Source organism: Eleutherodactylus coqui, chromosome 6 (genome assembly GCF_035609145.1).
Source record: "Eleutherodactylus coqui strain aEleCoq1 chromosome 6, aEleCoq1.hap1, whole genome shotgun sequence".
In the NCBI taxonomy this organism is placed as follows: Eukaryota; Metazoa; Chordata; class Amphibia; order Anura; family Eleutherodactylidae; genus Eleutherodactylus; species Eleutherodactylus coqui.
This window is the reverse complement of record NC_089842.1, coordinates 88,108,818-88,133,689: the sequence shown is the minus strand read 5'-3', so window position 1 is coordinate 88,133,689 and position 24,872 is coordinate 88,108,818. Positions and strand designations below refer to the sequence as shown.

At 44.0% G+C, this 24,872-nt stretch overlaps 1 protein-coding gene across 1 annotated transcript in view; it reads right to left on the bottom strand.

Annotated features, from left to right (window-relative positions):
• Positions 1 to 15,106: 15,106 nt before the first annotated feature.
• ERF (ETS2 repressor factor) overlaps positions 15,107 to 24,872 on the bottom strand; it is a 48,571-nt gene continuing 38,805 nt past the window's right edge. Inside the window, exons 2-4 of the mRNA XM_066607139.1 lie at positions 22,428 to 22,662; positions 20,131 to 20,246; positions 15,107 to 17,588 (exon numbers count right to left, since the gene is read on the bottom strand). Of these exons, the coding sequence (XP_066463236.1) occupies positions 16,438 to 17,588; positions 20,131 to 20,246; positions 22,428 to 22,662 (1,502 nt within the window). The 3' untranslated portion in view covers positions 15,107 to 16,437. The remainder of the gene's footprint in view (positions 17,589 to 20,130; positions 20,247 to 22,427; positions 22,663 to 24,872) is intronic.

Genomic DNA, 24,872 nt, shown 5'->3' with positions numbered 1-24,872 from the left:
ACCAACATAAATAAACCGGCATTTTGTTATCTCTGCCCTTAACACAAAAGAAAGGGCTCCGCCATCTTACTACACCCACTAGTGCACGTGTCTTCGTACACCCGGAAGTCTCCGGTCACCATCTTACTACACCCGGCATAGAGTGGTGACCTCTCTGAAGGCCACAGATAACCGGCGGAGCTTCCCTCGCGTACGGCCCGGTAGTGTCACACTTACTATAGTATCGCTTCCGCCGGTATCTCTGCTGTAGGTACATGGTCACGGCGCCTCTTCCGGGAGCATTAGGCAGGGCTTTATGTAAATGACGAGAACTACAAGTCCCGGCATGCACCGCGACAGCGCTAGCCTGGGAGATTTACGTCACATGGAAGGGTTATAGAGGTAGAGAGTCAGTCACGTGTTTGTCCCCCATGCAGGAGCCATTTTGTCAGGGCTCCGCTCTGTAGAGGCCAGCTGCCTGCCAGGGAGATAAGCCTCTCAAGCTGCAGGATTTGTTTGTCTCTGTTTAGTGAATGGTTTTGTCTGATTAGCCAATTCATAGGCAGGCCCTTTGGCTACGACACCATTATTGTGCAAATAATAAGCTTTGGGTCAAGTGGATTTCCTGGATAATTGTTTGGTGTTATTGTGTGCAGCGACCGAACGATCGGCGATAAATCACGTGGAGCTAAAAATCAGCATTTGCTGCAAATCCTTTCGCCTAAACAGGCGTCCTAGCGATGTGCTGACGACGAAGCGGCTGCAGAACTTGACCAGATACGTGCTTATGGTCCAATGAACGAGCAAAACGACCCAATTATTGCTCCGTGTAAAGTCCCGTTTTTTGGCAGGCTGGTAGTCGTCTAAACAACTGCTCTATTTTATTGCGAATTCCGCGCGGACGGCCTCAATAGCGATCCGCAGCACAAACGCCATTAACATGGCGTATGTGCGGCAGTTACACTCGTGACTAGATAGGAGTATATATAGAAAAGCCGGAATGCCATCTGGAGGGGAGAGAGATCTCGCTGTGTATATGTGTACATCCACGTGGAGAACCGCACGCATCTGCGATCATTCCATTCACATCTCAGCGACTCAGGGCTCCTTCCCATGAAGTATGGTGATAGCGTATTACGCGTACGGGTAATACGCTGCATCAATCTGCCATAGGCCCCACTGTTGCTGCTCACACATTTTGCGCAAAATAAAGATTGCAGCACGCTCTATTTTGGAGCGTATTGCGCACGCATACACGCCCAGATTGTTCATGGTGATCGGCGGCACGCAAGTACATCATGTCATTGTATATTTACTGGATGCCACGCGACTGTCTCATGCAGGCGGCACACAGAAGCCGCCCTCAGGGAGATAACCAAGCTTGTGACTCTATGGTTTCCATAGACAGTGACCGGAGCGATGGTCACACATGTGCAGTGCCGTGTTCGCTAGGATGACTGGTGGCGCGCCATTCTCCTGGTTCTTGGGGTCCCAGCAGTTTTATCCCCAGTGAGCAAACATTTATCACCTATTCGGTTTTTGATGGGATGACCTGTTATAGCAAACCCCAATCCTGGCCATTTATGGCACCCCAATACATCCAAATGGCCAGTGAATTGAAAATCCGTTGAAACATTGTGCTAATCTGCCGTGTTTATAAAGCAGCAAATGTCGTTCAGCAGCAGTGACTTATTAACCCTTTGCAAACCCATTTTGATTCAGGGTTTCCTAGGGGGCTTTCTCTTTCTGCCATTCTACAATGGCGCCATCTGCTGGCTAGAGCCAGCAATGCAGTATGGGACATGCTGGAGAGCCCCCCTCCCCGACAACAGAGTGGCCAGTAATATACAGTAAGAATGCCCTGCCGGACGTCTTTTGACACCGGAGCTGTGCAGCCTTCAATCAGAATGTCTTCAGACAGCGGATGGGAAAGGGTTAAGGCACCTCTGGACACTGATACACTGGCATCTTCAGAGAATTTTATTGATCCATTATTTGCTTTTAAAGGGGTTGTCTCGTTACCGGACAACATGCCCCCTTTAGTGTTCCCAGTGCTGAAATAATAAGAGGAGGAGTACTTACCTGTCCCCTGCTGCTGTGATCCAGCGCTGCAGCCCCGCTGTGGTCCCAGTGTTTGTTGTGACAGGTAATGTCGCCAGAAGTCAGGTGACCAACGCAGCCAATCAGTCTGCAGCATCACCGCTCGTGCTTCTGAGAGCCATGATGTCGGTAGCACAGAGGGCACTAAAGGGGGCATGATGTCCAGTAACCCCTTTTTAGAGATACATATTTTCTGTTTGACCTTATATAGTATCGTCATAGGATATCTCTCTCCCACAAGTCAGTTTATGATATTTATCGAATGCTAGATCTGCTTCGGTCACTAGAAGTGTATGATTGGGAAGTGGAAGCATATGGAAGTAACAATAGTGCGGCCAAATAGTAGACCGCACAATGAGACATCACACGGGCGAGCGATATCGTGCCGAGACACTCCACCCAATAATATCACACTTGCCAACATGCGGTTTTTATTTCCCGTGGGCTAGAGGATCACTAGTGTTTCCCATTTCAATGGGAACAATCGCACTCGAGTGCACAGCACACGGCATGCAAATGTCATACGACGTCTTTAAAGGTCCCATTCAAAAGAATGGGCGATGCATGCTGAGGGACGCCAAAAGGTAGAACATGCTGCAACTTTTAACCTCACAGCAGCGCTTTGAGAAAAAAAAAATCGTTCATGTGAATATTCCACGTAGACTAGGGGAGCGGTCTTTTTTCACCACCCTGTGGGATTCCTTTGGGGAAGGGGGTTACAGCACAGGTGCCAAAAACAGCATTGTGATGGAATCCCCAAATGGAACCATTCACTATCATTAGTGAAACGGCCACCAAGGTTTCGGTTCATTTCCACTGTATTAGGAGGGTGGAATAATGTAGTCAACTATGCTATTGTATACTCCAAATATAGCGCAAACTAATGAAATCCTTGTCAAACGGACACAAAAGTGATATTTATTTCACTAATAACAGTAAATAGTTCCGTTTGTTTCTATTTGGGGGTTCCATCACAACGCGTTTATTCGGCACCGGTGACTTAAGCCCCAGACGAAATCTTGCAGCGTAGTGAAAAATGCAGTGGGAACGCTGCCTAACTGAAGCGCGTGGCACGTAAAAATCACCAATCCTCTACTGCATCACTCACTATAGAGTTCCAAACTGCACGTGGAATGACATTACCACAAGAACTGTATATCCGGAAGCTTCCATGGTCGAGCAGCTGCACAAGCCTAAGATCACCATGTTCAATGGCATGTGTTCTCTGGAGTGATGAATCATCTCTCATTATCTGGCAGTCTAATGGATGAATCTGGGTTTGGATACTGCCCAGAGAATGCTGCCTACTGGAGTGCATAGTGCCTACACATTTGGCGTCACATTTAATGGAGGGGGGGGGGGGGGTAATGGTTTGGGGCTATTTTTCAGGGTTTGGCCCATTATTTTCAGTGAAGTCGAATGTTAATGCTGCAGCATACAAAGACAATTTAGACAGCAGTTGCAACAGTTTGGAGATGGCCCCCTCCTGTCCAGCATGACTGCGCCACTGTGCCCAACGTGAGCTCCATACAGACATGGTGTGATGGGTGTGGTGTGGAGGAACTGGAGTGGCTGCACAGAGACCTGATCTGTTTCCTACCGAACAAATTTGGGTTGAATTGGAACGTCAAGCCTCAGCTCATCCAGTATCAGTGCCCGATCTCATAAATTCCCATAGAAACACCCCAAAAACTGTTGTGGAAAGACTTCCCAGAAGAGTGGAGGCTGTTGTAGCCACAAAAGGGGTGCCAACTCCATACAATGCCAATGGCTTTGGAATGGGCTGCTAGATAAGATTTTATAGGCGCAGTAATCATATAGGCACATAGCTTTGGCCTTATAGCGTACCTTTTCTCTCTTTATACAAGTTTCTGTAACCTATATGAGTAAGCCATTTTATTTTGAGTGGCTTATTAAAAGGAGTTTTCTAGGTGAACACTATTGATGACCTATCCTTAGGATAGGTCATCAGTAGAAGATCGGTGGTGGTCTGCTGCTCAGGGTCCTTTCCGATCAAATAGGAGTCAGACTTCCGGAAGGCTCAAAACGCGGTCTGTTCAGCAGTGGTCCGGTTTGGTATTGCAGCTCTCTTCTTTTCACTTTCCAGCCATCGGACAGCAGCTCTTATCCGCTGACTGCCATGGGCTGCCCAGTGGCAGCCCCCAACTGCTGTTGATGGTCTTTCCTTAGGATAGGTCACCAATATTGTTCACCCGGAAACCCCCTTTATGCATCTGATGGACTACTTATGTGCCCACATAGAATGAGAAAATTAGTCCTCCCATTCTATGCAGTAGCCTACGTAGTCCACCAGTAGAATGCAGCAGTGGCTTTGACAGTGGGGGAATGCCAAGGTGAGTAAGTATGATACATCTTCGGCTTCATAGTTTCAACTCCTAGAGTCCATACATTTAGTTTGTGGCTTGTAAGATCTGACAGACTCCCTTGAATATGTGTGTGCATAGGGCTATGATGACCATGAACTTGACTAAGAGTACTAAAAATATTTAAAAAAATATCATCATTGTGATGGGCATGGAGAACATATGTATATTTCATGTTTGGCTGTGTTGGACACTGATGTAGACATCCTCAGATAAGAAGGGATATATGTGTATAATCTACTGCATCCTATTTAGTCCATCTTGACCCCATTTGTAACAGGAGGGTCCAACACACCAATCCTAAAGTTATCGTTTTCATTTAATGCGCAATTGAATGCATTCTATTGTACCCTGTTATCACTCATACACTACCAATAACTTGAAAGTATATCTCTACACTCAGCCTACAGTGATATCCATATGGGTGGTGCTGTGACAACTTCCTATTCATTTTGATCATTACTTGAACTAGCAAATTCGACAAATCAAAGCCTACGGTTCCATGTGAATGCCATTTTTGGTGATTCAGATGGAACCCTAGAACCCAAAAGAGTGAACGTAGCGCAGAATGCTATGTGAACCACCCTTAAATGTTGTTTTGGTACAATCCCTTTAGCAGATAGCAATAGGACCTGTGATAAAAGTCTGGTTAGTGGAGGCCTCATCTGAGACCCCGTGATCCTGAGAACAGGGTTCCACATCTGCCTCCTCACTGCAGGCTTACTGCCCTCGAGGTTTGTCTGCTCTGCGTGGACCCTGCACATTGCATGCCCTATTCTTGTCTATGAAAATAGGACATCCAGCAATTTCCTTTTTTTCCACACGGACCACAGATCCATGTGAAAACGAGTTGCTGTACATAAGGGGCAGTATTATAGCGGTTCTATTCTCATACATAGGAGTCATTCCAGTAGTGATCTTGTACATAAGAGGTAGCATTATAGTCTTATCCACAGTAGGTAGTATTGTAATAGACCTATTCTTGCCCAAAAGTGAGAGAAGTATCATAGTGTTTACATCTTGGCCCACAGGGAAGTCGTATTATAGCATTTAGTGCGGTGTAGTAAGCATTATTCTAGTCTTACATTCTTACCCATAGGGGGCAATAAACTTATGTTCACACATTACAGAGCAGTTCTGCTACAGCAACAAGTCTACATCTGTTACGTAGATCCCTGCAGAGTTTGCTGAGGACTTTGTCCTTTGTGTTTCAATGGATGAAATTCATAATATAATTCCATGAGCGAATCGGAATGTTGTGGATTATTTTTCTGTAGGATGTTGGTTACTAGAAAAGAACTGGACACTTCCAACATTTTATAGAAGCCAAAGTACTGTTGATATGGCCTAACTCTTTGCATGGTTTGTAGTGTACCTTTGCATGACTGTTAAAAAAGGTTTATTTGGGAGGTTTTTTTACGAACACAAGTCACTTGTTCCTCTGCTACAGTTTTCTCCTAGAACTTTTCCTTTTACATAAACATCCAGGATACTGATATTTCTTGCTGCATGGGCGCTCACGGGATGCTGACGTCACAAAAAGCTGCATTCGCAAAAACTTTCCTCCCACCTCTATGCTACTGCAGACGAGTGTCTACCCATTTAACAGTTTTAGTTCCATACAACCTTGAAAGTGTCGATTTCTTTTATATTAGTCCTGTACATCATTTTTATTATTTTATAAAGCCCCATTCAGATGTATTGTACACCATTTGTTTAAAAAAATCGCGCCCCCTCCTCGAAGTAGTTGTCGTTTTGCTGCAAACTCGGCATGCAGTTACATCTCAGGTAGATTTGTAAATGATTACAGTTGGGCTGTGATTAGATGAATGGTCTTGCCACCCTTGGCCTATAAAAAGGGTATCGGAGGCTCTTTGTGTGTAGTGACCTCTTTATCCACTTCTGTAGAGCTGGTTGACCACTAGACGCCTCTATGAAATAATTAAGAGAAAATCACAGTTAACAGAGTTTGAGAGGAGCGCATGATTGGAATAAGAGAAGCTGGATGATCGTATCCATCAATTGTCCACCACATGAACCATTCTGACCAGACTGTTAGGATGTGATGGCATGCACACAAGAGGACTGGGCTCAGCATGACCTTGACAGACCACCAGTAGAGAGGGTCATTTGATCGTCCGACAAGCATGAGCAGATCCAACTGTTTTGTTGTCCGCCATCGTTACACCCCTGTGTCTGTCGGAACCATTTGTAGGCACTTGGCTGAAGGATAATTGGACTCAGGGTGTCCATTACATGTACAGACTGTGACACCCACTGTCACCTCTGTTTACAATAGCGTCCTGAACAAAACTGGACTGCTATGGAGTGGAATATGGTTGTTTTGCTTGACAAATCCAGTTTTTGTTTGGGCACTGAAGATGGCCATGCTCGTGTCTGGAGACCTAGGGGTGAATGTCTCAATCCTGCCTTTGCTGTTAAGCACACTACCCCCTGCAGGTATGATAGTCGTATACGACAGTCAATCACCCCTAGTGACTGACTGTCGTATACGGGACAATGTACAAGAGACAATGACAGCTCAGTGCTATGTTCAGGACATCCTGCAGCCACATGTGTTCCTCTCATGGCAGCTTCCAAGAGGCATCTACCAGGCAGATAACGTGCGGCCGCACAGATGGGGGGGGGTTTGGGGGAAATCACAGGAATGCCCCCACAACATTGCCACCCTTCGGAGACCTGACCGGTCAGATTTACTGCCAATAGACTGTGTATGGGGACGCCAACTTCAAACAGCTTACAAAAAAAAGTGCAGTCTAGGAGATTGTTACAGAAAATGTGGGCAGATATGCCGCAGGATACCATACAGAGCTTGTATACCGCCATACCCATCCATATCACCTCTGGTATCAAAGCTAGAGGTGATACAACAGGGTAGTAGAGCCTCCATGCCAACATCACATAACCATGTAACCAAGCTAGAGCCGGGCCAAGGGTTCAGTTTCCCACACTAAAAAAGTCGTTTGGCTCAGATATTGTACTCACTCACTTACAGCGACCTTAGACGCAGATGTAGAACATTTTATTCAATTCCGACAACTTCTTCTAGGAGGTGGTTTATTTTTATTGTTTGTTACAATAAGTGTATTTTACTTTGTGGCAGGTTTCTAGTGCAGAATCGGGCACTAATCTATTTAGAATAAAAATGAATACCATAAGTGCATTTTGGGAATTTCTAGCAGAACTAGTGTTTGTGTAGTTCAGGTAAAAGCCACATCCATGCATTGCATTATCACACAATGGGCCCTGCAGACTTCCAGAAATCACATGGAGCTAATCTCTAGTCTCAGATTGTGAACAGGTTAAGGGCAGCAGGCACCGTATCAGCCATCTACCGCCCTTTGTTATGATAGTAAGAACTTCTGGCTCCCCCGGGTCCTGGAGAAAAAAAAAAGCAGCGCATGCTGTAATTGTTGCATAAGCCTCATTGCTCTTGGGAAAGGCAGTCATGGGATTTGGAGCCATGTCTGAAGGGAGAGGGTTGGGTTACAGGAGGTCACTATGGATCGGCCCTGCAGAGATCTGATACAACCGGAAGGACAATTATATAAAAGGGAAGGTGACTGCCACTTTAGCGTAGCATGACCCTATTCCATAACAGCTTAGAGAGCAAGCCCATATGAACAGAAATCCCCAGACTTGCTAAGCAGTTGTAGGACTAGAAGTCACAGCATGGATTACTTGTAATCCATGAAAAAAAAAAGTACAGGCTTTCAATAGAAATAGAGAAGAGTCAAGCTGCAATACCAGACAAAGCCCATAGACAAAAGCAGCACTGCTTTTTGGAAGAAAATAGTCTAATTTTATACTTCCAGTAGAAGGCCCTGCACTAGTGATGAGCAAGCATTGCCCTTAGTACGTACCTGCCCGCTGGAGAGAAAAGGTTCGTCCGCCGGCGGCGGGCAGGGAGCTGCGGGGGAGAGCAAAAAGGTTCGGCTGCGGGGGAGAGCGAGGACGAACGTAGGGGAGAGCGAGGACAAACGGAGGGGAGATCTCTCTTCCTCTCTCCGCCCCCCCCTCCACTGCCGTAACTCACCTGTCACCCGCGCCGCCACCCGAACCTTTTCTCTCGAGCGGGCAGGTACTCGCTAAGGGCAACGCTCGCTCGAGCAATTGCCCTCAGAGAGTATGCTCACTCATCACTACCCTGCACTCTACAGCAGGGGGAGGGGGAGGGGTTGATGGAGGACTTGTTTAGGTCATTTAAAAAAATGAAATAAAAAAAAAGATTCTAAAAGTCACAATTTGTATTGCAGCTTCTGCAGTGTGCAATGTAGTTAGCCATTTCTAATTCCCAATTAGCCAATTCTAATTGAGCAAGACTATTCCTCTTCACATGATTTGCAACGTTAGCAAATAATTAAGAAAACCAGACAGTAAAGAATCAGAGCCTCGATTTTATTTTTTTTTCTTTCTACACTTTTGGGGTATGTGGCAGGAAGGGTCCCAGACCACCTATAAACATATCTATAGGACACTGTGCACCTGAAATATGCCAAAAGAGAGTATCCCTTCAGTATACACTGGGCTGGTATGGAAGAGCATACTTTCCCGCCCCACTGTATAGGAAACAGTTTGCTGCACATTCCTATAGAGACACACCGTAAGTGATTATACATACTGCAGTAGTAGTTTTCTTTACATTAGAATACAACATGGCCAACATGTGCATTTGTATTCCTATACAGTGGCATACCTTAAAGCGTATCCAAGTTTTCTACAATATAACAGGTCCTGCATACACACATTTGCCGCTGTTTGCACCCAGTGTTATATCTGTCACTTCTAATTTTCAGATCGCCTTCCCCATTTCCCTGTTGATTGCAATCCACTTTCAAAGGAAAGAACATACAGCAAAGCCTAGCAATTTACCAGAAGTTCACTGTCCTGCACTTCCTTGCCCTGATCTCCCATATCGCATTGTAGTGTGGTCCAGTCAGTAGGTGTACGGTCACCTCCTCCCCAGGAGAGGCAGAGATTGTGAACGTTATCAGTGTTTGCATGTCAGCCAGCAGCCTCAGTGCACATGAGCATCCCTGTGAAGATAACAATGGGAAGGGGTGGGTGAGCTAAGGAAACATCTGTATCCTTGTTGTTACAGAAACTCTATACCTAAGGATAGACAGTGGCTTGCAGAGTAGCTGGAAGGGAGACCCCTATTGGCTGTCACTTCAAATGTGATTCACAGTGGTAAAAAAGAAATATTTTTAATGCAAGTATATTTGGCAGAAATTATGATTCCAACAAGCTAGTGGTTGAGCACAAGTTGTCTGAAAAATTAGTACTCCTTTTTAAAGGCTCCAGCCATACTGTACTTCTGACAGAAGCATAAAAATAAGAGGTGAAGAAAGCCTTAAGAAATAGTAAGAATTATTTCTATTGAAAACTGTGTAAAGCCCTGTGTGTATCCAACTTGACACACCCAAAAAACAGCGCACGCACGCACGCACGCACACACACACACACACACACACACACACGGCAGTCTGAACATGAGTGAGTAAATCTAATTTACTCTAAATTCTTTATTTGCATCATTTGAGAGGTTCTGAGATTGAGGTCCAGCATGCCAATACCACTGCGATATTCGCATACTATACTGCTTCCCTTCGGTTTGCGACAAATAGAAAGATGCTCATCTGCAGTGTAAAAGTGGCAGAACCCACAACAAGCAATGCATTAGTGTAATTTGCTTGGAGGCGATCAAAGGTGACTTTTGTCATGAAGTCCTGTGACATTTTCACTCGTCGGTAAATGGCTTGGCAAGTTCGCTGTGAAAGGTCTTTGAGAAGATATGAGTGCACTTAGACAGGTGCAATTATTCCTCTTCAGTGAAGACAGGATGAGGGTGTATTCAGTGATAATCATGGCAAAGAACGCAATACAACCACAAAGTGAAAGAGTAGGGTCCCACACAGTGTAAGCTTCATGGAAGAGACGTGGCCAAAAGTTCCAGCTTACTAATGGTAAGCCACTGCATGGCGTGGCAGCCCGCACTTAACCCCTCCTCCGTCTAAATTAAGAAAGTTTCTCATGAAGTTTGAGCCAAACCCAGAAGTGGTTCCAGAAAGAAGTCCTTTTAGATTTCCCATTCATTTTGAGACTTCAGTTATTTTTTTGGTTAACCCAAGACAGAACATGGCAAAACCACCCTTCAGTCCCTATGGCTCCTATCCTACGAAGAGTCCTCTTCTGAGATCAATGGGGAAGATAAAGGTCAGACCCTGCGCAAAGACAAATTTTGGATTCACTGGTAGATATAATCTTGTCTATATGTGTAGCGATGGCGCTTTCCATACACAGGTATATGCATCACACACTACCTATGTATCAGTCTTTACTCATTCTGGAATTCTATTCACTTACCACAAAGCACAATATGAAGTGTGAGAGTTTAATGCGATCCCCATACCTGCTGTATCACCCTCCCATTCGACATTACATAGGAGTGGGTCTGTATAGGTTCTGGTGTACAGTATGGGCCATGATCTCAGAAGAAAAGTTCATTATCCAGAAACTCATCTGGAAGTCATCTAAGTGTAGAATCCCTTTATGTCACCTGATTTCCCTCAAATTGTTTCACATACCAAGGGGATTCTTCCTGGTAATTAAGGCAATTAGTAAAATGTTATTTAAGCAATTTGCTGTTCATTAATGCCAAGAGCTGATGCTTCACTTCACCAAGATGTTATTTGGAGATTTAAAAAAAAAAAAGAACCTTCCACAAAGTGATGTTCTAGGTATGTCCGGGTAGGACATTTGCCTTCCTTGCCAGTAAATCACACACGTTAACCCTTTCAAGTCCAATTTGTATCCTGGGTTTCCTACGGGGTTTACTCTTTTTCTGCCTTTATACAACGGCTCTATCTGCTGGCTAAAGCCAGTACTGCATGAGGTGACACATTGGATAGGCTCCAACAGCAGAGAGGCTGGCAATATACAGTAAGAGAACCCGGACGGACGTCTTCCAACATCGGAGCTGTACAGCCTTAAATCATAATGTCTTCAGGAGGTCTGACAGTGGATTGGAAAGGGTTAATATAGAAGAGCTGTACAGAAGCAAATGGGGTCCACCATGACTGCACATGTCATTAGTAGTGGAGGTTCTATGAAGCTATATGTTCACACATTGCATAAACACTGCATATCTTCAGCAACTGAAGATTCGCAGGGCTTTAGGCCTCTTCCTCACATGTGCGATTGCTGCAGCCATTCCATGGACAGAAAGCCACAGTGGTCAAAAAGGCACATAAAATGGTGCAGATATGGCTGCGTTACCTTTATCAGCTGCAGGACTTAAGCCCTTGTATTGCAAAGGTTGAATTCCAGAGCATAGACAGACATATTAAGAATTTGCAGCATTTTCAAAAAAAATGCTTTGGCTCCATTGTAGAAGTTTGCCACTCCATGTGAGATCCCTTCTACGACTTGTACTATGAACGATGCGAAAAACTTGCTGCCTTTCCACTCAGTATGTAGGCAGTCTTACTAAAGCAACAATAGTGGCATTTTTTTAAAATTTCATCCAATGTTGAAAAATTCTGCATTTGTTTGTCCATCAATACTGTGAATTTTCATGCCCTCAAAATCCACTGCAAATCTGCACCAAAATATGCAGATTTTGCGCTATGGATATTCTACAACATTTGGGTTTAGCCTAATACAGAGACCTTGGGCTGCAGCCATTACAGGAGTGTGGTTGACTTCACCTGAGCCTTATTCTAGTTTGTGACAATTTTGCAACATATATGGACTACATGGCCAGCACAGAACCTGAAAACACAGCAGAGTGACTGGCGCCAAAAGATATAGTTCAAAAAACATCCAAGACTCACGTTAAATTTGAACCTTTTTTTATTGTTTTAAGATATACATTTTTAAATGTGAACAGACTTTTGCTAAATATATTTACAATCTGTGTATACAGGGGAACCTTTTGTGTTTTAATGTACATAATGAAGTCAAACCTGACAATCCTACCCATCCCAGAGCTAGACCACCCTCCCTGCCCCTGTGCTCATTCGCATTACCAATTTGGTGTGCACTGTGCTTTCCCCACTGTGCCATAGTTCACCACCATACGCCAGTCTGGCAGTAAATGAGTTACAAACCACAGATTCTCACATTGCTTACGAGGTTGATGAAAGTCCTGAGGATTAGTAGAACTGGAGTAGGAGGCTCTTGACAGGAAGAGTTACACTACGTTCACATGTACATTAAGCGTGTATGCTGGGAGAACGCCCAATGTACAAGCTAAACATGACCATAGGATCACATTAGCCTAACGCAGGCTTAATCTGTGCTTTTGGCCTCTGACTGGCTGGTATACATGTGTATACTGCAAAAATGAACTTATGGAACAGTTTACCAGATTATGCCAATTCATGTAATATCCAGTAAAAGGAAAAAAAAAATAGATAATTGGGATTTAAAAAAAAACAAAACAATAAAAATAAGTGTGACTGATGTCAATGTTGGCATCTGCTTAATACATACATTTTGGCATATACATTAAACAAAGGCCCTAAGCGTAATGTGAACATAGCTTTAAATCAATTGAGAAAAAACACTGTCCTGATGAAGTCTAGGAAGTCCTTAAAGGGGTTTTCCACTTCGGACAAATTTTATTTTTGTTACAAGGGTCCCTTGAAAGTAAGCAGATTACAAGGTGTCTTTTTGCTGGTACCACCAGTCATTAACGGTTATCTGTGGGGAAACCAGTTTCCCTGCAGTGCCACCGCAGGAGAAGTGAAGCATTACACAATGCCAGTTGAAAACAGTCTGTGAAATGCAGGACTGGTCCTCCAGAGCGAGAGACAATCTTGGTGATGACTCTTTACTCTGGCCAAGAGAATAGTATCCCGAGAAGAGTGCTTTCTCTACCAACGCAGAATATCCTAAAAACGGTATGTGAAACTGGGTTTTATAAACGACAAACGATTTAATTAAAGCCGGTGTCCCGAGTTTAAAAAAAGAATAAGTTTTGCTCTTTCAGATATTGTTCCAGACCTACCAGTTAGCTGTATCTGTATTGCAGCTTAGGCACTTGAATGGTACTGAGCCACATCAGATACAGCCAATGGGCAGGAGTGGCATGGTTTCTGGAAGAGAAGATTTTCTGATCTCAAGACAACCTCTAAACAAACCCTTAATAACTGAACAGCAAACAGTAGGGTAAGGCCACAAGGCGCAGATTAAATGCAGCAGGTTTTCTGCTTCAAAATCTGCAAGTAAGCCACTATGAAAAGTCACATAAATGGACATAATGTCTGTTTAACATCTGCACTATGGGTCAATTGATGCTGCAGATTGTGCCGCGGCGTGCAGATGAGATTTTCCAAATCTTATTCATACTACTCGTACTGTAACATGCTGCAGACAACTCCACGGCATTTACACAACATGTGATTATACACTAAAGGAGGCTCCACTTTTTTTTTTTGCAAAGCTCTGATCAACGTGACAGAGGAACATAACTCCATAATGCCAAAATTTCAGTGCCCTGGGCTCAGAAACAACGTAGCTGTAAGCTAAAAGGCATTTTTAGAAAAATCTTATCAACGCTGCACGATCAGCTGTGTTGTCAGCATAGGGAAGATCCAGCTCTGAGCAGACTGGTTACTAGACACCTGCTGCCGCCTGGAAAGCACATTTAGGCCACATGCTCACGACAGACCCGGAGCCCATGTGGAATCCGACCCTGGCAGTAGCGGCATCCACTAGTACCTGCTTTCTTGATCTTTCATCTATACTGCGGATGGTCCGCATGACTCGCCGTTGGACATAGGCAGTACAGATTTCTTAAATTCCTGCTTTTCTGTGGATTTTCTGGGCAAAGAGATAGAAAATCCACACCAAATCCGCCCAGTGAGAACTTGGCCTTAAAAAGCTGTTGCCGAGCATATCCATAGTAACTAGCCTGATTCATATCACTCAGCTTACGTTTATTCACAGGGCTGTGATTTTACGACATATGCTGTGCGTTTCATGAACAGCGCCCAATCTTTCACACTGAACGACGGTCCATGTGCGGAGTTCGCTGCAGGTCCTTAGTCTTCAGACGAGCATTGGACCTCCGATGAGCACCGCCCTATACAAGTTATGCCCAAGACTAAAGGCACAAATACCGCTGTGCGAATCCAGCCTAAAGTTGGCTTGTCCCTGTGCAGACAGCACATTTCATTCTGCAGTTTAACGCCACTTTCACACGGCAGAATTCTGGCCTTTTTTTTAACTCAACTCAATATTTTGGATGCACTTGTGGTTTTACCTTACCGGTGAAAAATACTGACCACAGTAGTGGCGTGTGAAAGCGTTTTTTTTTTTTTGAGTCAACCAAAAATTTAAGAAATAAACCCAATTTAGTTAGTCATCATTTTTGGCATGCATTTCATCTCCAACAATTCATGACATAACTGATTTTTGTGATTCAGTCATCTAAACTGAATGTATTCCCATATAGTACATTGCCTGCAAAAAAATTAATAAAATAAAAACACATTATAGATTAGGCTTTATGACTTGTTAGATGTCTGCAGACTCTTCGGCCAACATGAAAGGTCTAACACCGCCCATTTAAATTTTTTTAGAATCTTTTCTGCATCTGGCCGGGGGGGGGGGGGGGGGGGGGGGGGGAAATTGGGGCAGAAGCATATTTAAGACTATTAGTGATGCAGCCTGCAGGTCATGTCGATAAGGCACATTTGTGTAGGTCTGATTGTAAAGTCAAGGCCCGAACGCCACAGAAGCTAGGTTACCATGTTTCCAAAAACCAGCAGTCTCTATTGAGTTTGGGGACAGAAATAAAATCCTAAACAATATTTTACATTGAGGCAGAACATCACGGTTGCAGCAACATACGCCCTGCAAATTACAGAGTCAGCGGAGTTTCGATGAAGGAAGTTGAATATTTCAGGGGGGGGGGGGGGGGGGGATGTTGTTTCCAGTAAGCCACATATTTATAGTGGCTGGCATCCTACAGAGAAAACCACGGAATAGACCTGTTTATTATAAGTATACATATATTTTTCCTTTCAATGGGGCAATACATAACACACCCTTATATTAATTTTTTTTTACTATTATTTCCTTTACCTTTATTAAAAACAAAAAAAAAAAAACTGAACCAAGACCGCTCACTGGAGCTTAGATTAGCAGAAGGAAGGGTGAGGGTATAAAAGTTTATAAAAAATCTGGGAAGAAAAACAAAATTTTTTTTTTATAAAACCTGAAATTTATAAGGCAACACTAATGAAATAGAATGTCGGATTAACCGTTTCCTGGTGGGAAAGGCACTGCAATTGCAGGGCAGATCAGTTCTTTAGTGAAAGTGGTGAAAATTAAATATTCTGATGGTAAAGATGGTACTGAAAATGCTGGGGTGCATGAATGCCCGGGTGAAGTAAGGGGGTGTTGCGCCCCAAAACCTGAGAAAGTACCAGTCTTTAGCCGGCAAGGGTAGGGCCTGGGCACAATTGTGGAATACACAGTTTCCTTTGGACTTTTTTTTTTCACTTGTAAAAATATTTTGGAGAAAAAAAAAAAAAAAGCCGAGGTTGATGTCCCAGCTTTATGACATGCAGAGAGGGGAGCAATATTTACATATGCACAAAATAAAGGTTAAAATGGCCGCCCAATAATGAGATAGATCATTTAAAGCAATTTTCTTATGTTAAAAAATAAAAGCATTTTACAGCGATCCCAGTAAGTCATTCATTCTTTTTCATATTATTTTTCCTTTTTTTAAACTCCCCCACTCAAAGAAAAAAAAAAAAAAAAAAAGTAAAATATAGGATTATAAAAACAAAATGTCCTATCGATAGCCCAAGAACTTTTTTGGTGGGGGTAAGGGAGGAGTTAGGAAAATAATTTCCGCTGGAACACAATCCCACAAAGGGAATTCATCTGCATATAGGCGACTAGGCTACACTTGATGGGCCCAATGAGTCCTCTATTAGCAATCCCTGCTTTCCAGTGAAAGTTCCTCTGTGGCTCTCTGGAGATCAGTGCTCACCCTTCGGCAGGGAGTTCCACCGGGCTGTGGGGGAAGTTTTGGCTCCTCCTGATTACTTCGCACTTTTTTGTCTGACTCTTCCGCTACTCCTTCAGCCTCCAGACGTTGATCTTCACTCCAACGGCGCTTGAAGCGCAACTTAAGAGGGATGCAACGGCCACTTTCATTTCCTGCATTGACCGCTTCTTCCTCCTTTCCAGGCAGGATAGGTGGAGGGGCTTTTTGCTCTGGTGCTGTGGGTGCTTTAAACACCTCCTCATCTTCCTCCTCTTCACTGATGTCTGTTACCTCAACCATTAATTCCTCCTCATCTTCCTCAGCATCAGAGATCGGCTCCACTTTGATTTGTGGAACCCCAGATGAAGAGGAGGTAGATGAGCTAGGTTCCAAGAGTCGGTCCCGTTGCTTTTTGCCCAAAGGAGGTGGCTGGAGTTTAAATTTGAATGGAGGCTCATCAGGGGGCAAATGTAGAGGCTTCTCAGGGCGCTGTGGTTGAGGCACCACAATACTGGGGTAGTGCAGGAATGCCCGGGGGCTGAGGTGGTAATTATACACGCTCTGTGTGTGCGCCTGAAGGTAACGCTTCATGTCTTCAGGGTTGAATGAAAAATGACTGCCACCTGGGTACATGGGACTTAGAGTGGGTGATGGGGTATAGTTCATATGAGTATGAGTAGGGGTCATTGGTAAGGCAGGTGAGAGCTGTGGTGGCAATAGGCCAGTAGGAGCACCCATAGGCGACACTGGGAATGGGCTAAGAGGTTCTGGCACCCGTGGACGAGGATAGACCCTGAAAATTCCCTCATGAGAGAGTCGAGGAAGTGGCGGCCCTCTGAATGCTGGGATATCGGGCCCAGGGCCTCTTCGGTGCTGCTCTTCACTCAGGCTCTCTTCTACTTCAGAGTTAGCAGAGGTGCCGTCACTGCAGTCGCTGACTGATCCACGCGCTAGACGCCGTGCCACGGACGAGAAGAGGGTTGGTGAACGTAGTTCCTCAGAGGGAGACAAAACATCTGAAGGAGTGCAGGGTGGGAAACGAAAGTGTGTTCCTCCCGACGGTATAGGTGGGGCACTCTGAGGTACCGGCCCTCCTAATAAAAGCAAACACAAAGAAAGAACCATTAGTGACAATGCATAAGTTTTAACGGATCATAGTAAGCACATGCTTTTTAATCCTCTTAAAACGGGGCTCTGTGTATTCCAGCCACTTCCATGCAGTGCAGCCTTGCGGCTGAGATTTTTTTACTTTCAGACCTATTGCATGATGCATCAGCTGATGCCATTTCTTCCTGCTTGGAGGAGGCAAATTAATAATTACCTTTTATAATTATCTAAATAAAGTTACATACCACAAGTATACAGTCAGGAGGATGAGCTTTGATCTCCTCTATTATAACTGTGTAGCAATAGCTGTGTGATCATCATCAGTAACTGTACTAGGAGCGCCTGCATGCCCCTGCAGACAGTTTATGTGGTAGATCTATGTAACCGCATCACTCAAACTGACTAGAACGTGAACCCATAACTCCAAGTAAATCTAAGCTGGTCAGAAGTGAGATCACACGACCATCTGAGGAAGAGGCTGGGAGCTTCATATAGAAAGCAATAACTAACCAAAGTAACACTAGCTCACTTATATTATACTGGGGAGATAGCTACATAAAAGGAAAAAAAAAAAAACAAAACAGTAGCTCTTTAACCTCTTAAGGATGAAGCTGTTTTGTATCTTAAGGACCAGACACTTTAGGGATTTTACACATGTGGCAGTTTTACTGCCCTATTGTGTTCTTTAGCTACCAAAATTATTTTTACTGTTGTTTTTTTTTTTTAACATATAGGACAATTTTTTAAATATCTTTTTCACTGACTTCAGTTTTTTTTTGTTTTATTGGTGGTAAAATGCTAAAAAAAGTTGTTTTTTTAAAAAAACCTTTATAGATATTTTTATTAATTTGGTATATTTATGCTAAAATAAAGTATGGTAACGGGTTCCTCTATTTGTTTTGGATGTTTTGATATACATGTATGGCTTAGGTTCACAGGGCACATCCAGTGACTGTTTTGACCCCCAAGGCTCCCGTAGTGTAAGTTACACTGTACTTTCACTTTCTAGAACACCGTGCTCATTGAGCGCTGTGTACTCAGGGAAGAAAAAGGCAGGAAGGGTTAAATACTAGAGACGAGCGAACGTACTCGTTTTGGGCAATTTCACAATCGAGCATCGCTTTTTTCGATTAACTGACTACTCGGGCCAAAAGATTCGGGGGGCGGCATGGTGGAGCAGCGGGTAGCAGTGGGTAACAGGGTGGAGCTCCCCCCACTCCCCTCTGCAACCCCTCGCTCACCCTGGCGCCCCCAGAATCTTTTTGCCCGAGTAGGCAGGTACTCGAAAAAAGCGATGCTCAATTGCGAAATTGCCCTAAACGAGTACGTTCGCTCATCTCTATTAAATACCCCTCCTGCCTTCTACTCAGGGTTATCAGCTGTCACTAACAGCTGATAACCCATCCTGCCTCTAATTGATTGCAGAGGAAGGAGGCTTAAAGCGCTGCCGTAATTTTACTATCGGCGGTGCTTTAAGTCGAGGTGCCGTATATTTACTGCGCCTGGTCCTTAATGGGTTAAAGTTAACCAAATGAAACAAGGGTAGAAGTTAAAGTCAGGTAGACTCTGGCAAAACTGCACCCAAGATGGACTTTTCTTTTAGGGCTCTGTGGCTTTGTTCTCAACTTTGCCACTTATGCTACAATTTATAAAATGTTGACAGATTAATATAGATTGTCTCAATGACAACCCCCTTCAGTTTTCAAAGGCTCCCAGCATAACAAATGCTTTTAACCCTTTCCAATCCATCTGTCTGACATCTTAAGACATTATGATTAGAGATGAGCGAGTATACTCGCTAAGGCACATTACTCGAGCGAGTAGTGCCTTAGCCGAGTATCTCCCCGCTCGTCTCTAAAGAGTCGGGGGCCGGCGGGGGAGAGCGGTGAGGAATGGAGGGGAGATCTCTCTCTCCCTGCCCCTCTCCCCCGCAACTCACCTGTCACCCACACCGGCCCCGAATCTTTAGAGACGAGCGGGGAGATACTCGGCTAAGGCACTACTCGCTCGAGTAATGTGCCTTAGCGAGTATACTCGCTCATCTCTAATTATGATTTCAGGCTGTACAGCTCGGATGTTGGAAGACGCCCATCGGGGTTCTCTTACTGTATATTGCCAGCCTCTCTGCTGTCGGAGCCTATCATACGTTTCACCTCATGCCGTACTGGCTTTAGCCAGCAGATAGCGCCATTGTATAATGGCAGAAAAAGAGTAGGCCCCCTAGGAAAACCAGAATATAAATTGGATTGGAAAGGGTTAGTTGTAAGAAACCAGGCGTTTCCTCTGCATTCAGATGTGTTCTGCAATGCATGGAGAGCCTCAATCCACCAGAATGGCGGGTTGTTACAGAGTGGCTTTGTGTTCTGCCCATTGATGACGATCCAAGCTTCCTCTTCAGGATCTCCATAACAGGGTTTTAATATACATTTACCAAAAAAAAATTCTGTAAGTTTGGTAAAACGTTAATGGTGGGGTAATAACTAATACAATGTGTCCTGGATTCATTAAGGCTTCGTTCTTAACACTTACCTGTCATGCCCATGTCTATGAAAGGGTAATTGACCAACACCAGTTTGTTGAAGTTAAACTTGTAGGTGAAGCGTTTGCCTTTGGTTTTGTGAAGGATTCTTTTGTTGTAGTAATACCTAGAGGGAAAAAAAAAAAAATCATTTCTATGATAATCTGCAGTCACGTGGCATTGGACCACGCAAACCAAGCCCCAACTACTGCAGCGATGGGTTATCAAAAGGGACATCACCGCTGTGGCCAGTAATGGGCAAAGCATTGCCCGTATACAAGACAACTAAATAGGGGACCCCAGTTCTGAACAGTATGGGAGCTGTGCTGGATTTAAAAAAAAAACAAAAAAAAAAAAACACTAGTTGGTGAGTGATTTAAAGGTGTACATAGTTGTAAGATCTGATCATGGTGTAGCTAAGTATATCGAATGCACATCTCCAGACTTGCAGGTGCTTTTCTTGAGGAAAACACTAATAAGCCATTCCAGTTATATAAATCCTAGGGAATTACTAATTGTTTAGTTTGAAGTCCCCTAGAAAAGTCTGCTTTTCCTTACAATTGGAACCCTATTATCTTACATGGGGTATATTTTGCTGGATGTAAACCAGTAATTACCCCTTTGCTAAACACCCAGGTGTACTGGAGACACAAGGACCTTATAATCAAGCCTTAGCTCCTGCCTTCTACCGCAGGTATGGGAAGTAAATAGGTGATGGCAGAATAAAGTCATCCTGTAACCCCTTCTAAGCTGGGACAAAGATCCCTCCTATATAGGAGTGTAGTGTTACTGGAGTTCATACCCGCTGGGATGAGATGTGTATACGAGTTTAGACCATCAATGTTTGTAGTTAAAGGGCATTTACAGTATTGTAAAAGCACCAGCCCACATCTGTTTAATTAATTATTGCCAACAGCAATTACAGATATACGCCAGTAATAGTTAACATTAAGCAGCATTGCCCCTAATGTTCATTACTGGAAAGGCTCATAGTCAATAAAGAGTTTTGTAATCCCCATTGAACGACAGCTAATATCTGACGACAGTCACCAGCCTCATCCTGGCACAAAAAACGTAAAGTGTCAGAAAAAAACAACATATTACAAAGAAAGAAAAAAAAAGTACCAAAAAAAAAAAAAAAGTTAGTACTTCATAAAACTCAGTACATAGCCACCTTAAGGCTACGTTATAGTGGATTTTCAACAGCAAAATCCATGGCATTTCCATATAAAAAAAACACCAAAAACCACTCCATTGATGCAGATATGCTGTGGAGAGTTTTGGTGCAGAATTTCCACGTAGCCGATTTTGGTGCTGATCCACACCAAACCCCGCACTGAAATCCATAAAAATTGGTAGAGATCAGAATAGATTTGCAGCAGATTTCACCCTTTCAGTTGAAGGGATGCAGTCTGCTGTGGATCTGTTTCAAATCCCACATCACTTTTGATGTGGAATTCGACCCAGGTTTTGGTGTGGAAAATCCAAACCAATTCCACTACTTGGAAAGGTACTGAGGCTGCATCCACACGGGCGAGAAAATTGTGCGACGTACAAAACTCCAACCCGTTATTTGTAGTGGGTGTATTTCCATGGGCGATTTTTCGCAAGAGTCACAGCATGTTTATTTTTATGCAAGTCTTGCACGAGACTAAAAACATAGCATGTGGACGGGCTGTGTGCTGCAAGTCACACGAGAAGGCTGGGTGCAACTTGCTCAACCGTGGAAAAATACCTTTTAGGGTAAATTCAACTATCTGGAGTAGTGGTTATGACCACTGACTATCGGGGAAGAAAAAAAAACCAAACAAACACCACACAACTGGGGCAGATAAAAGCCAATCACAGCACAGCTTTCAATTCCAGAGTAGAATACAAAATGAAAGGCATGCTGTGACTGGTTGAACTTTGCTAAAAACTTTGTTGCTTATGACAAAGTTTTGTAAATCTTTCCCTAATCAGACTTTTCACATCACGTCTTTGTGATGCAGAGGGAGAAAAAAAACAAACAAGACGGAACCATATGCTTTCCTAGTAAAGAAAATAAATGTGTTTTTTTGTTTTTACAACACTGACAGGGGCAGCAGCCAGCCCCATCTACTGCAGCCTGGGGTTCTGTCCTGGTTTCCTTCACCATGCAGTTTTCTGCATGACAAAAAAAACGCAATGTGAGAAAAGCCTCAGAGCTCTCCATCTTGACATGGAGGCAAAAAAACAAATCCATTTAATATGCGGTCTCCCCTGGGGGACTAAATTAGAACAAGATGCCATTTCATTAGTTAAAACTCCGCATAAAGTGTAATCATACCTGAGTGCTCGGCTCAGTTTATCGTAGTTCATTTGAGGTTTGCACTTGCGTACGCCCCATAACCGCGCCACCTCATCTGGGTCCTTTATAACAAATTCTCCATAGTCTCCTTGCCAGGCAATGACATCATGATATTCCTCTTTTCTCAGAAGCTCTAGAATAAAGTGCCAGAGCTGGATTTGTCTGGAGCCCGGGCTGGACTCCGGCTTATAAGCCCAGTCAGGAAAGGCAAACCCTGGAAGAAAAAGAAAATAAAAAAACATTTTAATAAATCTTCAGTACAAAAAAACTGAACACAAAATAGTCGAAAAATACTAAAATGGACATGAAACTGCCCATAATGGGAAAAACGCTGTTACCTCTTGGCTAGTGTAAGCAGCATAACCGTAAAAGGTAGTCTGCCACCATTACATTGGGATATACCGAAAACCTCTAGTGACACGATTGGGTAGACATTTGTAGTGGATCATATTAAGACAGGAATAGAGGCGATACCAGCATTAGTATGGGAAGCAATATATAGGACAACATGGCCAACACCTCCCTCCGACTCATCCCATCTACACAAACATATATGGCTTCGATACTCCGCTACCCGAATGCAGTGCCATTTGGGTACAAGGCTGTGGGTGCCAGACAAAGCAGCACCAACAAAGCCCCCAAAAGTAGTAAAGGGGTTGAGAGCAGTCCCAGCTCTCGGACCCATCTTTACTCAGCAGGCGCAGTACTTGCCGACAGCCTGCAGTATACTATAAAGTGCTGACTGGGTGGCAGGAAGAATAAACCACGACAAGACTTCCCATGTGGGATAGGTCCTTGCCTGCCTCGCATCACGTGAACTTGCTGTAAACATGTGAGGCTGTGGTGAGTGGCGCAGCCTCCCAGCTCCCTCCATCCTCAGCACACACCAAATAGCTCCCAACTGAGGTCACATCATCCCACACAAAGGGCCTTTTCTTATAAGGGCAGAGAGATCGGCCATCTCCTGCACATTCCTTCCAGGAGCACAGAAGTAAGAGGGGGGTGTGGGCGCTGGTGTGAAGGGGAACCGTCTCATCACCACCTCCTTCGGCATAGCATCCATTTACTCATGTCTGTCGCCGGGACCAAGTGCTACAAGGATACTGAAGAGGAGAAAGGTGATGCAAAGCAGCAAAAAAAGGATACAGGATGGGCCACGGAAAAGTATCCCAGCACCGCACTCTTATGAAAGCTGTGTGGAAGAAAATCTGTTTGTTGCCCATATCATCCAATCAAAGCACAGCTTTCATTTCTTATACTGCCGAGGTAAAAAGGTGCTGCAATTGGTTGCTATGGGCATCAGACTTTTTTTTTCCCACACAGCTTTCATAAGAGTGTGGTGCCGGACTAATTTTCCATGGCCCTTTGTACAAATAGATTAGTGGTTTGCAACCAGTTGTGAGGTCTTACTAGGAGTTGTAGTACAATAGGCTGGCCATAGATAGTGGTCAGCCCCTAAACACACACAGGGTGGCCATATGTTCGGAATGTAGAGGGGGGGGGGGGGGGGGGGGGGGGCTGGCAGAAAGTCATCTCCCCAAGAAGAAAGGTTAGGCAGTTCAGATCCTCATGTCCCTGACACCTGCAAATTCAGCGGGCTTCTGTTGGTTTCTGGCATCTGTGCCGGACAGAGAAACATCATAGACTACAATACGCCATTTGGTGCAAATGCTGAAAACAAATGGAAAAACGCCCAAACGAAGACCTTATTGGTCTCCACTTGAGTAATGGAAACCCATGGTTCCGCCTAGGTCTCCTATCTGGGTACCATTTTCAGCAGGGACTGAGGCCATAACATTACATAATCTCAGCTTACAGCCACTGGTTGAAAACCCAAACTTTCTCATAGTTACAAGTTCACTACAGTTAAATCAAGAAATTAGGGCTTGTTCATAATATCCCCATTGTCATTTGTATTCCATCTGGGAGGTTTCATTTTTCTGCTCCAAAAATGGAATTCAAAAAAGTAGATTGGCAAACAGTTGTGGATAAGCCCCACTTCACTAAAAAGACAGTCTACATTGTAGCAAACTCAGGACAGAGGATTTGCACTGCCCTACCAACTCATGGTCTATTCAGTGCGTCGGAAGCACATGAGGATTTCCCCGACCCATACCACTAAAGTACGTCAACTGTACAGCCATACAGCAGCATGATGCCCATACTTTCCGCTCAGCCATCTAGCTTTCCTCTCAATTTAAATTGCCACTTGGCCTAAAGTTGATATAAGTGGCGTGATTGATGGTAATTGTAGCCGCATTAGTGCACTTGTATCAAGGAATGAAGGCCGTATTTGATACTTCATTTGTAATGACAATACAATTTCATGGGGAAAAAAACGTCATCAGGTCAAAGGATGAATCAGAACTGCCATTATCAGATGGAGAGCGAGCGTCTCTGGAAAGCTTCCCTCTGAACACAACT